Source organism: Fukomys damarensis, unplaced genomic scaffold, assembly GCF_012274545.1.
Source record: "Fukomys damarensis isolate Sample0158 unplaced genomic scaffold, DMR_v1.0_HiC HiC_scaffold_30, whole genome shotgun sequence".
Lineage (NCBI taxonomy): Eukaryota > Metazoa > Chordata > Mammalia > Rodentia > Bathyergidae > Fukomys > Fukomys damarensis.
The window spans coordinates 4,320,754-4,336,455 of record NW_022900942.1 but is presented as its reverse complement, the minus strand read 5'-3'; the positions used below and the strand labels follow the sequence as shown (position 1 = coordinate 4,336,455).

The 15,702-nt window shown below is 52.2% G+C and overlaps 1 protein-coding gene across 3 annotated transcripts in view; it reads right to left on the bottom strand.

Moving 5' to 3' along the window:
• Window positions 1-751: 751 nt before the first annotated feature.
• Window positions 752-15,702, bottom strand: part of Prkaca (protein kinase cAMP-activated catalytic subunit alpha) — a 19,382-nt gene continuing 4,431 nt past the window's right edge. For 2 of the 3 annotated variants that reach the window (XM_010613428.2, XM_010613429.3), the window contains exons 2-10: window positions 14,571-14,632; window positions 14,116-14,244; window positions 8,354-8,452; window positions 7,332-7,414; window positions 5,025-5,151; window positions 4,849-4,944; window positions 4,647-4,769; window positions 2,251-2,415; window positions 1,639-1,764 (exon numbers count right to left, since the gene is read on the bottom strand). In XM_010613428.2, the coding sequence (XP_010611730.1) occupies window positions 1,639-1,764; window positions 2,251-2,415; window positions 4,647-4,769; window positions 4,849-4,944; window positions 5,025-5,151; window positions 7,332-7,414; window positions 8,354-8,452; window positions 14,116-14,244; window positions 14,571-14,632 (1,010 nt within the window). Of the gene's footprint in view, window positions 1,765-2,250; window positions 2,416-4,646; window positions 4,770-4,848; window positions 4,945-5,024; window positions 5,152-7,331; window positions 7,415-8,353; window positions 8,453-14,115; window positions 14,245-14,570; window positions 14,633-15,702 lie in introns of all 3 variants that reach the window. The other variant, XM_010613427.3, reaches the window with a different exon arrangement.

Here is a 15,702-nt window from a genome sequence, read left to right as displayed (position 1 = left end):
CGCAGCGGGGACCCTGGGGTGGGCTGGCCCGGCGCTGGGGATGCGGGGTGGAGGGTGCGCAAGACTCCCTCCACCCCGCTTCGGGGCCGCTCCTACTCGGTCTCTCCGGCCCCGGTGGCTCCCTAGAGCGCCCTCTCGGTCTCGGGTTCGAAGGAGAGGGCGCTCCGCGGATTTGGGGGCCCCCGGATCCGTGGTCCAAAGCCAGCGAGCCCCCCCCTTTGTCCGCGCGAGGCGGGGGTAGGGGCAGGGTTCTAGCCCACCCCGCCCACCCCGGTTTTCTCGGGACTTCGGTTCCCGGCCTGGCAGAGGAGGCCGGACGCGGTCCGAAAGTCCCTCTCCAGCCGGAGGGTGTGGGTAGGAGCCGAAGTCGGAACACCAGCGACACTTTTTTTTTAAACAAAACTTTATTGGTAATAGTTTTCAAATATGTTTACAACAGCACACTGTTCGAGAAGAAGTCTCGCCCTTCGCAGCACACAGGTTGAACGGCCCCGCGCCCACCCGGGGCCCCAGCCTGCCCGAAGGCTCTCCGCTGGGGAGGAGTTGACAGGGACGAACACAGGGTGGGGTGAACGGGGTGTCTCCCCACCTTGCTAGTTGGAGGAAGAACACAGATCAGACGGGGGGTGGTAGCGTGAGAGATGGACAGCTGACAGCAAAGCTGGGGTGGCCGGGCCGGGAGGGCCGCAGAAGCCGCTGGTAGATGACACAGGCAGCCCCTCCCAAGCAGCCAGGCCTCGAACCCGCGCGGGTTTGGGGTGGGGGTGGGGCGCTCTGCCAATTCCAAGTCCTTTTGTGGGGTCGCCTTCCCAGCTGGGCTGAGAAGAGGCTGGGTGTTAAAATCTGAGAATAAAATGGAGTTGGGGGGCACCGATGGTGAGACGGGGGACCCTGGACTCCTCTTTTCGGGGGGGGGGATGGCTCCTCATCCGGAGGGAGAGGGGTAGCTGCTTGGTCTGGCTCCCAAAGCCCAGGGGTGAAGGAGGGGTGGGGTAGCAGGGAGGGGCTGAGCCCCTTGGCAAGGTGGCAGAGGACCCCAGGAAGGAGGCAAGGCGGGGTTAGCAGCTCAGGGTAGAGGTTCAAACCCCTTTTTTTCTTCTCACGAACTCAGTCTGCTTCCCAGCCTCGGTAAAATGGATTTGGGGAGCTGGTGAGGGGGCGGGGAGGCACTGGTGGAACTTAAATAAGATCTGAAATTGTTTTTAAAAATTCGAGCAAGCAGCTCTCTGAGCAGGTCACTGACACCTGGCCTTTCTGTCGTCCTTCGCCCTTAGGGTGAGGGGGTTATGTGCTGCGTCTGGACCCCTCAGTCCTCGCCCTGTCCCTGATGTACCAGCAAGACCTGGTCTGGCGGACGACAGCCTCATTTCCAACAGGCAGAAGTAGGCTGAGATGGGGTTTCCTTGGGGAGAGGGGCGAGAGGGCTGTGGGAATGGGGGGAGCAATGGTGTTTCTGTCCCCCCACCCAAGGTCTGGGCTTCCTGCTCCCCTCAACCGTCGAGGGTGGAGTGGGGGTGAAATTGGATGCAAGGAACTCCGGGGCCCTCTGGCTGTTCAATCCACCCCCCCATCCCCCCACCAAAAAAGAAAAAGAAAACAAAGAAAAGAAGAGTAAACTGGGGGGGCACAGGCACACCCCTAAAACTCAGAGAACTCCTTGCCACACTTCTCATTGATGGAGACCCGGATCTCTTCTTCTTCATAGTCGTCAAAGTTACTTGTGTCCCCTGCGCCTTTGAACTTTGGTATGAAGGGCGCTTCCACCTGGAGAGGACAGAGAACCACCCAGACCTGAGCAGCGCCATTATTACTACAGCGGCCAGTGTGGGCGCGCCATGTTTTGGGGACTGAACCCAGGGGTGTCCTCTCATTCAGCTACATCCCAGCCCCTTTTCTTTTTAAATTGAAGACAGGGTCTTGCCAAGTTACCCAGGTGGGCCTGGAACTTGTCATCCTCCTGCCTCAGCCTCCTGAGTAGCTGGAACTATGTGGGTACCACTGCACCTGGTGGTATAGATTCTTCCTAACCACCCAAGACTCCTATCTGGCTGGCTCACACAAGGGAAATGTCTCTCCTGAGGCACAGAGAATGAGGATAACCCCAGGATCTGACCATTTCCAGCCCCTTTGGCTCTAAGCTGCTTGCTTCTGGTTGGCCCCGAGTTTAAGGCCCACGCCCCAGTCTGTGTTTGCTGGCAGACTTCCTGACTCAGCCTCCCTGGCCCGCAGCATACAGGGTGGCCAACCCACCTTCCTCTGGTAAATGGCGATCCAGTCGGTTGTGGCAAACCATTTGTGGTTCTTGATGTCATTGACACCGTTCTTGAGGTTCCCGAAGCGCTTGGTGAGGTCCACCTGCAGGAGGTTCCGCAGCAGGTCTTTCAGGTCAGAGCTGAAGTGGGACGGAAACCGCACCTGGAAGGGTGAGGACAGAGGGGCGTGGGGTGAGGGTGCTGCCCTCTCCGTCCAGCAGTCCTGCCAGGAGGAGGCCCCCAAACGTGACGTTTGCCAGGATCCCATGGAAGAGGTTCTTCAAGATCCTCTGCTTCTCTGGGGTTCCCTGCCCACAGCTGGGGCTGCTGGAGAGGGACCGTCCCTGAGAATCCCTGCTCTCAGAGGAGTGCTGCAGTGGTTCCCACTTCACAGGAGAGGAAACTGAGGCATGGAGAGAGTGAGGAACAAGGTGAATCCATTGGGTAGAACCCAGGGCCTCACCCATGCTCATCAAGGGCTCTACTACTGGGCTGCAGCTCCAGCCTTTTTTATTTATTCCAAGATAGTTTTTCTAAATTCCCCAGGCTAGGCTTGAACTTACAAATCCTTCTGCCTTGGCTTCCCAAACTGGGATGACAGGTGCATACTATCCAGGTGCACACCTTGGAAACTGCTTCTTTACGACAGCTTTGCTGGGATTTAGGACTTTCGAAGCACTCCTATGTACTAGCAAAACTTTCTCCCTCACTCTGCATAGCTGTAGTGTTTCTGCTCTGTAAAGATCAGTTCCTCTGCAATCATTCACTACCTTATATGCAAGTATCACTGGATTTACAGCCTTAAGAACTGACTGCTAGTCCCTCCTCTGCCTCTCACATGCTGTGTGACCTTGGCCCTAGCCCTTAACCTCTCTGGGCCCGTGCCTGCTTCTGACTCAAGGCAGATATCCTAGGGATGTGGAGGGAGATAACACCTCAGAGAGTTTGTGGGAACTGTGGAACATGATACAGAAGGAATTGTGCTCGTCCTCCCCTTCCGCCCCCTTGGAGTCTTCTCCAGACTTGACTACATTCTGGGCCATCGTCTTGGAGATTTCTCTCCTGACTCTGGCGTGGGACACCCCATGCTGCTGTTGGTGAGTTCTTCCATCTCCTTCAAAGACAGGTAGCTGGCTCCCAGGTTCCAGGATGGGTGAGGTGAGGTTCAGAGGGGCTCAGAGTTTAATGCCAACAGGTGCGGGGCTGGGGCTGGGGCTCGGAGTCAGGCTGGCCAGATCACACACCATGCTCCTCCCTAGAACTGGGGTTTGAACCCAGGGCCTCTGCTCCCGAGCTCCATTTCCAGCCCTTTTCTTTTCTTTTTCTTTTTTTTTTTTTGGTACCGGGAATTGAACTCGGGTCCTTGTGCTTGCAAGTCAGGCAGCTGGACCACTAAGCTAAATCCCGGGCCCTGGCCCTTTTAATTTAAAGAAAGGGTCTTTCTGGGCATGGCAGTGCACGCCTGTAAGGCTAAGGCAGGAGGATCGAATGAGTTTGAGGCCAGCCTGCGCTACATAATGAGCTCAAGACAGCCTGAACTACAAAGCGAGACTCTAATAAAAAAGAAAAAAAAAGGGTCTTGGTGAGTCACTAAGTTGCCTAGATTGGCCTTGAACTCATGATCCTCCTGTCTCCCAGATAACAGCCCTGTGCCACCTGCCGGGCTACAGTAAGATATCCAGGCCAGGTCGAGAGACAGAGGGAGAGGCCTTCCCAGCAGGGGGCAAGCTGAGGCAGGTTGGGGTGCCCACCACAGTGCCCCCTTCCTTCTTGCAGCGGGGATGTTGGGCATGCCTGTTTCCTCGTCTCCCACGAGGGGGCGCCATCCCTCTAAGTATAATAGCGGGCGTGTGTGTGAACCCAGGGCTCAGTGGAGGGCACCAGCTTAACACACTCCATAGGCTGGAGCTTCCACAGCTCCACAGCCCCTCACCCAGGGCCTCAGAATTGGTGACACTTAGCTCAGCTTATCCCAGCACACTTAGAGGCTGAGGCAAGAGGGCTGCAAGTTCAAACCCAGCCTAGGCAATTTAGCTAGCTCCTTAGCAAGACCCTGTATCAAAATTTAAAGGGCTGGGGATGTAGCTCAGTGCAGAGGCTCTGGATTCAATCTCCAGGATCACCAAAAAGCAAAAGGAAGTAGCAGTACTTCTGTGCTTGGGATGGGACATAGGGGTGTCCTTAGAGGGGTCAGGGCAGCACCGAGCAAGTTCGCTCTTCTGCCCTGAAACCCGAGGACTCGCACAGAGACACAGGGAGGGGAGCAGGCCCCAGGCTGTGGCAGGGCTTCCTGTGCCCTCACAGGGGAGGCTCCAGACTGGAGGCCCAGGGAGAGCGTTCCCAGCGTGGACCAGTGGTGAGGCCCTCTGGCGTGTCCCGGCTGATGGGCCTCACCTTCCCAGAGACGATCTTCTCGTAGATCTGGATGGGCTGATCGGCAAAGAAGGGCGGGTAGCCGGCGGCCATCTCGTAGATGAGGACCCCGAGTGCCCACCAGTCCACAGCCTTGTTGTAGCCCTGCAGCGAGACGGCAGGGTGCAGGTGAGGGGACAGTGGGGAGCAGGGGGCAGGGGGAGGACAGGCCAGCGGGGCCTACTTTGCTTAGGATGATCTCAGGGGCCAGGTACTCAGGAGTCCCGCACAAGGTCCAGGTGCGGCCCTTCACGCGCTTGGCAAAACCGAAGTCTGTCACCTGAGGACATTAGAACAGGTGGTTGGCAGAGAGGCAGGACAGGGCTGCAGCCACCCCTGCCACCCCTCGCCTGCAGGCACCTGAATGTAGCCCTGGTGGTCGATGAGGAGGTTCTCGGGCTTCAGGTCCCGGTAGATGAGGTCCAGGGAGTGCAGGTACTCAAACGTCAGGACAATCTGTGCCGCGTAGAAGCGGGCATGAGGCTCACTGGCAGGGACAAGTGGGGGAGGGGACAAGGGTGTGAGTGTGCTGGGCACTGCCCAGTGTGGTCCAGCAAGTGGGCCTGCAGAGCCTCCCTCAGGCTGGAAGACATCCAAAGTGCAGATGCGAGGCAGCACGGGTCCTTGGGTCCAGATATTACTGGGACTGGCCTGGGAATGCAGCAAGATTCCACTCAGTTAAAAAAAGAGAAAGGTAGATGGGTGTAGTGGCATAGGCCTGTACTCCAAGATCCTCAGAAGGCTGAGGCAGGAGGATCACGAGTTGGAGATCAGCCCAGGCAACTGAATGAGTCTATCTCAAAATAAGAAGGGCTGGGGATGTGGCTCAGTAGTAGACAATGCTCCTGGGTTTGTTCAATTTGTAGTTCCGAAAAACAGCAATCGGAGAATAGACTCACAATGGAAGCACGAGCGGGACAGGTTTATAAAATGGAACAGGAGCCATCAACCCCCTCCCACCGGGATGGACCACGAGGGCACAGCACAGCATGGTTGGGTCCAAGCCTGCTGGGTTAAGCATGGGGAGACAGACAAGAGGGTCTCCACCAGATGAATCCCACATCCCCAGAGTCTAAATCTATCCAAGCCAAAAGAGTGGTGTCTGGAGCCAGAAGACCAGTGTCCTGGCCATTCTGTCAGGAACATGCATCCAGCTGGGTGTGGTGGTGCACGCCTGTCATCCCAGCACTTGGGAGGCTGAGGCAGGAGGATCAGCATGAGTTTGAGGTCAGCCTGGGCTATATAGTGAAATCAAGGCCAGCCTGGACTACACGGTGAGACCTTGTCTCAAAAAAGGGTAGGGGCATGCAGGGAATCTGCTGGTGGGGTGGGAGTGTTTGACAGTGTTTTAGGTGGAGGTGATTTGTGGGATACAGCATGAAAGTCTGCTTTTTTATTGTATGTAAAGTATATTTGTACTTATTTGCCTGTCAAGTAACAGTATAAATCTTAAAAATGCATAAAATCAGCAGCTGTTCTTTTTGGGTACCAGGGATCAAACTCGGGACCTTGCATTTGTGAGGCAGGTGGCAGAACCACTGAGCTAAATCCCTGGCCCCAGCAGCTTTTTGTTTGTTTGTTTGTTTTTGTTTTTTTGAGACAGGGTCTCACTATGTAGTCAAGACTGATCTGGAACTCCCTATGTAGCCCAGGCTGGTCTCGAACTCAAACTCACAGTGATCCTCCTGCCTCAGCCTCCCGAGTGCTGGGATTACAGGAGTGAGCCACCACTCCCGGCAGCAGCAGCTTTTTTTTTTTTTTACAGTACTACAAATCGAACTCCAAGCTTTCTCTCCTTTTTTAAATTTGGAGACAGGGTCTTGCTAAGTTACCAAGCTGGATTTATTGTTTCTTTGTTTGGGTTTTTTTTTTTTTTTTTTTTTTGGTTTTTTGAGAAAGGGTCTCACTATGTAGTTAAGACTGTCCTGGAACTCACTATGTAGCCCAGGCTGGTCTTGAACTCAGAGTGATCCTCCTGCCTCAACCTCCTGAGTGCTGGGATTACAGGTGTGCACCACCATACCTGGCTTTTTTGTTTTGTTTTATTTTGTTTTCCAAGTTGGATTTGAACTTGTGATCCTCCTGCTTCAACCTCTCAGAATGCTGGAATTACAGGTGTACACCACCATGTCTAGTTAAAATTGTTTTCTTAAACCAGGTGTGATGGTGCAAGCCTGTAATCCCAGTGCTGGGAGTCTGAGGCAGGAGGATCGACATGAGTTCGACGTTAGCCTGGACCAAATAGCAAAGTCCTGTCTCACAAAGCTAAACAAAACAAGTAAAATAGGTTTTCTTTTCCTTTCTTATTTTTTGTGGGATATAGTAGCACCTGCCAATAGTCCCAACTACTTAGGAGGCTGAGGCAAGAGAATTACTTGAGGTCAGAAGTTTAAGACCAGCCTGGGTAACATAGCAAGAACCTGTCTCAAAAAAATAGAATGAAAGTACTTTTTGTGTGTGTGGGGTGGTGCTGGGGATTATTCTCAGAGCCTGAGCTGTCCTTTAGTCTGGCCACTTCAATGCTGCCACCTAAGATGCATGGTTGGTCCGTGTGTTTCGTTGTGGCATTGAAACAGCAGAGATTCCTCAGCACGAGGAAATAAACCCTGAAGCTCTTGGAGGGACCCCCTCTGTGTCCCTGGTCGCTTTGGTGAGAGTGCAGCTCACCTGAACCTGCCGATCCGCCGTAGGTGTGAGAACATCTCCCCGCCGGGCACGTACTCCATGACCATGTACAAGTTTGAGTTGTCCTGCGGGAGGCAGGGAGATCAGGGCCCCTTCCCAAGGCCCTGGTGGCCTTGCTGGACAGGGCTGAGCCAAGCGATGACAGAGAGCGCCCCTTGTGGTGAGCTGTGAAAGCCATGCCCTTCATTGTACCCTTGAGGAAGAAGGGGCAGGAGGTATCCTGTCCTCCGGGGGGCGGGAGTGGGTCCAGCTCCGAGGTGTGCTGGGAACCTGGCTGGTGCCCTGGCTGGAAAGCAGAGTGCAGATTCGGCAGTAGCTTGTATCTGAGAGCCTGAGGAAGGTTTCTTGGGGGGCTATAGTTTTGTCATCTGTAAAATGGGTTCGGGAGAGGCTACAGAATTTGGGGGTCCCAAAAGAAAATGAGCTGGGCATGGTGGTGTGCAACTGTGGTCCCAGTTACTGGGGAGGTGGAGGTGGAGGATCGCTTGAACCCCGCAGTTGGAAAGTAGCCTGGGGAACACAGTGAGAACCCACTTCTTAAGGAAAAAAAGGGGCAGGCCTTTGATTAAAACAAAAAGCAAAACAAATATCAACAAAATATCAACAAAACAAATATCAAGACAGCAGTGGCACAGCATTAAACTTGAGTGGCCCCTCTGAGCACAGGCTGTTTTTACCCTACAGTGGGTAGCTCTGTACGGCACACTCGAGCCACCAGGCCAACCCGCCCAGGGGACCTCAATGAGTCCCTTAACACAGGTGAGCAAACCGCGCCCCAGGAGAGGAGCCCGTCCTGAGGGTCACTCACAGGGAGACCTGCACCGGGGCTGCCCTCCAGGTGTCTCTCAGAAGTGTTCCCTGAGGGCACCCCAGCAGGTGACCTGCCCAGGTGGCCACAGCAGAATCTGAAGCCCTGCTGGCCTGACCCTGGCCGCCTCCCCTGGGGCCTCCTCCTTCCCTGGGACCCACCCTGGAGACCCTGAGCCCTGGTCACTGGGCCCCACCTTGAAGGAGTACTCGAGTCTGACCAGGAACGGGAAGTTGACCGCCTGTAGGATGCGCTTCTCGTTGAGGGTGTGCTCGATCTGTTTCAGCTTCACTACCTGTGGGGCACAGAGCACAGCCATGAGAGGGGCCGGGAACTGGGGGTGTCAGGGCCAGATGCCGAGGATGAGAGAGGAGGGAACTGTGGGTAAAGAATACAGAGAGGTGGCAGCCGTGGTGGAGAAAGCCTGGCTAAGGCGCCCGGTGCAGAGTGGGAGGGGCAATCAGAGAGGGTTCCCTGGAGGAAGGGCTTGGGAAGGCAGTCCTTCTGTTTGTGGGGACCACTTCCGCACAGCACCCCAAGCTCAGTATGGTCCCACTTCAGCCTTGAACTATCCCCGGTAGTTATTCAAAGGCAGCTGGCCATAGTGGCCTACACCTGTGATCTCAGCACTCTGGGAGGCTGAGGCAGGAAGATGAAAAGTTTGAGCCCAGTTTGGGCAACTTAGGGACACAGCAAGACCCTGTCTCAAAATAAAGGGCTGGGGATGGAGCTCAGAGAGAAGGCCCTGGATTCAATCCTCAATACCACTACCACAATAAAATAAAGTTTGGGAGGCTGAGGCAGGAGGATCACTGCAAGTTTGAGGCCTTCCTGGGCTATACAGTGAGTTCAAGACCAGCCTTAACTACATAGCAAGAGCTTGTTTAAAAAAACAATTATTCAGAAGGCTGGTGTATAGCTCAGTAACAGAGCACCTCGTGTAGTCTCTCTCCCTCTCTATCTCCTTTTGTGGTGCTGGGGATGGAACCCAGCGCCTCACACATGTTAGGGAAGTGCTCACCACTGAGTGTAGCCGGGCCCATGACTGCTTGTTTATTTTTATTGTAGAAAAATGGCAAACATTTTTTGGGGAAAATCACAGGATGGTGATTATCCTAAAAATTAATTTGATTTTAAAACAAACTGTAAGCCAGGCGTGGTGGCGCACACCTGTAATCCCAGCACTCGGGAAGATGAGGCAGGAGGATCGCTGTGAGTTCGAGACCAGCCTGTGCTACATAGTGAGTTCCAGGTCAGTCTCAACTGCATAGTGAGACCCTGTCTCAAAAAAACAACACCCCCCCAAAAAAAAACAAAACCAAACCAAACTGTAAACCATTAAATTTACAAGCCACTCGATTTAATTTTGATCATAAACGTTATCAGTAGTGTTAGTGACCAATTGGAAAGGAGATGTACAAGAAGGGGACTATGCTAAAATGCAGAATGCATTAGGGTCGGGAGACCTGAACACGCAAGTAAATGGTGAGACTACAAATGGGAACGTGTGGCGGTCAGCCGTGACGCATGAGGAAAATAGGGAATCCGAGGTATAAGTGGTGCAGGATTTGTAATCATTGTTAATGTTCCTATGGAAAACAGAAGTACGATGGTTTCTGGTAACATTTAACCTTTAGAATCTTAGACCGAGCTTGTTCCTAGGAGGAGGGAGCAAATGGCTGTAGTGTCTCCAAAGCTAGATTCCAGCTAGGTGCCGCAAACCCAGCAGGAGATGAGTCTCAGAGTGGTAAACACTTAGGGAAGGTGACATAATTCGGTGGCAGAGCATCTGGTTATTAAGGGTGAGGCCCTGGGTTAAATCTCTTACAGAGAGAAAGAGGGAGTCCAGAATGGTAAACACTTAGATGAGGGTTAAAGCCATGAGAAGCAGTGGGATCACAGAGGAAGGGAGTATAGACGGGTATGCTGTTTAGTCCAACTGGCAGGCTCACCAGTTTTTCTCTAGCCATATTCAGCTTTAGCAAGCTGGTAGAGAAAAGCCAGAGTTGTACTGAACAAAAGATTTGCGCCATGCTGTGAGTGTAACAAAGCAACAGATGGCGGACAAGGAGAGGAAGTCACGACCGTTCAGGGCAGGGAATGGTGAAGGGTCATAGGATCCAGGCAGTAGTATGACTGGTTGTTTAATCGTGAGAAGCCTGTGAGGACACACCCGGGGCACGGCGGTTTGGAAGGCCAGACAGAGCAGGGCAGTGACTTGGCCAAGGTCACACGGCTGGTTAACGCCGGACCGTGTGTCAGCTGTGAGTGGCTGGCCCAGTGCTTGTCCCTGTTCATAGCACAGCTATCCCAGGGTCCATGCCTAGGCTGGCAGGGCTGCTGTTACTACAGCTAAGGGCTGCTTGAGCCCTTGAAATGTGGCCAGCTGACTAGGAAATCCAATTTAAAATTTTAAGTCTCTGGGTTGGGGATTTAGCTCAGTGGTTCCACCACCTGCCTCATAAGCACAAGGTCCCGAGTTCAAACTCCGGTACCCAAAAACAAACAAAAATTTTAAGTCTCTGCTATGAAAATTTAAACACTGATACTCAGTGTACGCAGTGGATAATTTTTTTTCTTTTTTGGAGACAAGGTCTTGCTATTTAGTTCAGGCTGGCCTCAAACTTGTGGCAAGGCAGTCCTCCTGCCCTGGGATTACAGGATATGCCACCCCCGCCCCCCGCCTTTTTTAAAAAATGATGCTGGAGATGGAACCCAGGGCCTTGCACCCAGGCTGCTAGGCAATTGCTCTAGCACCCCAGCCCTCTGAATAAATTTATTTTTGTAGTCCTGGGGATTGAACCCAGGGCCTTTGCATTGAACTACATCCCCAACCCCTTTTTTATTTTTCATTTTGTGATAGGGTCTCGCTAAGTTGTTGAATTGCCCAGGTTAAACCGGGCCTTGTGATCCTTCTGCCTCAGTGTCCCAGGGCGCTGGGAGTATAGGTGTGTATCTCTACGCTTGGCTACCTCTGACTAATGTTTAAGTAAGTTTGGATTAAACTGTGGCACATAAGTCTGTTTTTTTTTTTTAACTTTTCTACTTCTTGTCTCTGGGGGATAACGTGACCATCTGAATGAAGACCTCTTTGTTTTCTTTTTGGTGTTTTCGATTAGTTTTGTTTTGAGACAGGGTCTTGCTATGTAGTCCAGGCTAGTCTTAAACTTGAGGGGATCTCTCTGCTTCAGCTTCCCAAATGCTAGGATTGCAGGCATGTGCCACCATGCCCTGTGCTATTTCCTTTTTTTTTTCTTTTTTTTCGGTGGGAGGTCAGGGGAATCAAACTCAGGACCTTGCACTTTTTTGTTGTTGTTTTTTTTTTGGTACCGGGGATTGAACTCGGGTCCTTGCGCTTGCAAGGCAGGCCACCGAACCGCTGAGCTAAATCCCCAGCCCTGGACCTTGCATTTTTGAGGCACGCGGCAGCACCACTGAGCTAAATCCACCACTACTCCCCCCCACCATGTTATTTGAAATATACATCATGCCTGGGGTGACAGGCATGCACCAGCCACCATGCTGGGCTAAAGATATTTTATTTTATTTATTTATTGGAGGGGGGGTTGAAACACGGTCTCACTTTGTAGTTGAGACTGATCTGGAGCCCACTATGTAGCCCAGGCTGGTCTAGAACTCACAGTGATCCTCCTGCCTCAGCCTCCCAAGTGCTGGGATTACAAGCCTGTGCTACCACACCCAGTATTTTATTTATATTTTTGAGACAGGGTCTTACTATGTAGTTTGTGCTAGCCTTGAACTCACTAGGAAGCTCAAGCTGGCTTCAAATTTGTGGTGATCCTCCTGTCTCAGCCTCCCAAGTGCTGGGATTACAGGCATGCACCATGATGCCCGGCCCAAGACATTTTAATACAGAGAAAATATATACCCCCCACCATCTCTACTTCTCTGTCTCTGTCTCTTTTCTGGCACTGGGGATGGAAACAAAGGTCTTGTACATACTAGGCACTCTATCATTGAACTACACCCTAAGCCTTTTTAAAAAAATTCTTTTATTTTGAGCCAGGAATGGTGGTGCATGCCTGTAATCCCAATGCTCAGGAGGCTGAAGCAGGAGTATGCAAGTGGGTTTGAGGCCAGCCTGGCATACATAGGGAGTTCAAGGCCATCTTGAACTACAAAGTGAGATCCTACCTCAAAAAACAAAACAAAATCAAAAATAATTTTTTTCTTTTCTTTTTTTTTGCAGTTCTGGGGATTGAATTCAGGACCTTGCGCTTATGAGGCAGGTACCAGCAACTACTGAGCTAAATCCCCAGCTTTTTTTTTTTTCTTTTCTTTTCTTTCTTTTTGAGACAGAACCTTGCTAAATTGCTGGCAATTTAGTTTGAGGCTGGCCTCAAACTCATAATCTCAATACTTGAGAAGCTGAGGCAGGAGGATCTCAAATTTGAGCCTACTCTGGGCAACTTAGTGAGACACAAGTCTCAAATGGCCAGGGATAGGAACTCAGTGTAAAGACCCAGGGATCAATCCCCAGTACTGGGGGGGCAGGGAGAGAAGAAAAGAATAGTCATATAAAGCATACTTCCTTCCTCCTGGAAGACTCTGGCCTCCCTAACAGGCTATGTATCTGACCCAAGTCTCAGTGGCCTCTGGGTAGGGCTCAGCCTTGGGAAGGCAGCACAGGGCCCTTCTGGTACTCAGGTCTGGCTTGTTACAGAGCTTGGGGAACACAGTCACCTCTCAGTATTCATGGGGGATTGGTTCCAGGCACCCCTGTGCTCCAGGCAGATACTGAAGTCCAGTCCACAGATAGTCCCTGCTATGAAATGGTTTAGGTGTAGTCCTAGCATTTGGGAGGCAGAGGCGGGAGGAATTCAAGGCCAGCCTGGACTACACAGTGAGACCCTGTCTTGAAAAGCCAAAAGAAAGAAAGAAAGACAGACACAGAGACAAGATAGAAAGGGCATAGTATTTGCATAGAACTTAAGTACATCTTCTTATATACTTCACTTTTTTGTGCTACTGTGGATAAAATCCAGGGCTTGGAGTAAATGCTCACCACTGAGCCACTCCCCAGCCTATACAGGCTTTGAGTCATATCTGGATGACTAAGAACCCCTAAATGATGTCTAACATTGTTCCATTTATGTAGGCTCAGTGTAGTGCTTTGTATATGGTAAGTGCAGTTTTGCTCCTTGGAATTTTCTAGAATAGTATTTCTAGAATAGTAAATTCTGGAATGTTCTAGAATATATATATTTATAGAATATCTATATACTAATATTTTATTAGAAAAAAAATAAATTTTATTTATTTATTTGAGACGGGGTCTTGCTATGTAATTCAGGCTGGCCTTGAACTTACTATGTATCTCAGATTTCTACTCAGGGTGACACTCCTACCTCACTCAGCCTTCTGAGTGTTGGGATTTTAGGTGTGTGCCACCATGCCAGGTTGGAATTTTCTAGTTTTTAGAAAAATATTTTCCAGTTGAGCATGATGTTGCATGCCTATAATTCCAACATTGGGAGGCTGAGGCAGGAGGACCACAAGTTTGAGCTCAGCCTGGGCAATTAAGCAATTTAGTAAAACCCTATCTCAAATTTTATTTTTTTATTTATTTTTGGTACCGGGGACCAAACTTGGGTCCCTGCGCTTGCGAGGCAGGTGCCAGAACCATCGAGCTAAATCCCCAACCCACCATCTCAAAATTTTTAAAAAAAATTTCTCTTTTTTTTGGTACCAGGAATTGAACTCAGGCCCTTGCACTTGCAAGGCAGGTGGCGGAACCACTGAGCTAAATTCCCGGCCCCCAAATGTTTTTTAAAGAAGGGGCTGAGGATGCAGCTTAGTGTGAAGGACTTGGGTTCAACCCCCAGTAACACACACGCACACAGGTACACATGCCCATGCAGAGGAAGTTGCATTTGTGCTCCACTGGTGCTTGCACAGAGGCGCCAGTGCAGCAGGGCAGACTGGAGAGCTGCTTACCTTCTGTTTGTCCAGGATCTTCATGGCATAGTGGCTCCCAGTGTCCTTGTGCTTTACCAGCATCACGCGCCCAAAGGAGCCGGTGCCGAGGGTCTTGATGCGATCAAACTGATCCAAACTGGCTGTGTTCTATGGGCCAAAGGGTGGGGGTGTCAGGGCTCCTCCTCCTCGCTGGGCATACCCTAGGCAAAGGCCTGGGTGCAGGCCTCAGGAGGAGACGGCAGTGGCGGGTGTTCCTGCAGGGGGTGGTAGGCCCAGTCCAGCCCTGGCCTGGGGGCGGGGGCACAGTAGGGATGGCGGAGCCTGGCAGCTGCCATCAGGTGTGGGTGTCTGGGGAGTGAGTGGTGCCAGGTGTGGACACCCCACAGTTCCTGCCATTTCAACCGCGCCTCAGGGATCCGGCCAGCATGGGGACTCGACCCTTCCCTCTGAGGGCCCCCGCTTGGTGGGCTCACCTGAGCAGGACTTTCCCATTTTTTAAGAAAATCTTCTTTGGCTTTGGCTAAGAACTCTTTCACTGAAAGGAAGAGAGAGGGGGGTTAGATGGAGACCCCCCATGTCACCGGAGCAGGCTCAGGTTACTTGTGGGGAGACACCCATTTGTGGAAAGTGAGATGCAACTTTCCCCGGGCCTGCGGGTGCTGTGGCTGAGCTTGCAGGCCCTGGGGGAGGGGCTGACTGGGCTGCGGGCAGGGTTCCCCCTTACCACAGAGGGGTGGGACGGAGCTCCCATCCATCCAAAGTAGGGTACCAGGAGACTAGGGGCTCACACCCAGGGGCATGGGGCCAGGCGCCCGGCCAGCCCATCCCCGCTTGCCCCAGTTGCTAGTGACATTCCTCGGCCAGGGCCGACGCCAGCTGGGGTATTTATAGCTTAGGATCTGGCTGCTCCTCAGGCCCCTTCTCTGGGGAGGCCGAGCAGGGATGGAGGCCTGTGGGGCTCGGGTGGCAGGCGTCCTTGGGGGGCTCAGCTGTCACCTTGGTCCCCAGCTGGACCTGGCCTGGCTTTGACAATCATAAGGCCCTGGTGTGGAACTGGTTCAGGGGAAGCCTCACCCGGTGCCCACTGCCACGCACGCTGTGGCACCTGAGGTCAACATCATATCCGGTGGACCTGGGGGTGGCTGCTTTCTCTACACTCTCTCAACACTGTTTAACGGTCTGGGGAACAGGCTCGAAAACAGTCACTGCTGCCCACAATGACAGACAGGTGGCCTAGCACAGTAGCTGAGGGCCAGGGCTAGGGATGACACAAGTTCAGATCCCCCTATTCTGGTTCCTGATGAGCTGTGCAACTTCAGACAAGCGATGCCACCTCTCTAGGCCTCAGTTTTCTGTATGTGCAAACTAGGGATAAGAGCAATGAGCTCCCCGGTGCTCATGAGGGGTAAACGAGTTCACTGTGGCAAAGGGAGTTCACTGGGACAGCATGGCAGGGGGCTTCATGCCATATAAATGTCACATACTAACTGTATTTAAAAAAATTTTTTTTTTTTTGTACTAGGGATTGAACTCAGGCAAGGCAGGCTCTATCCTACTGTGTTAAGTCCCTGACTCATACGAACTTTTTTTTTTTTTTTTTTTTTT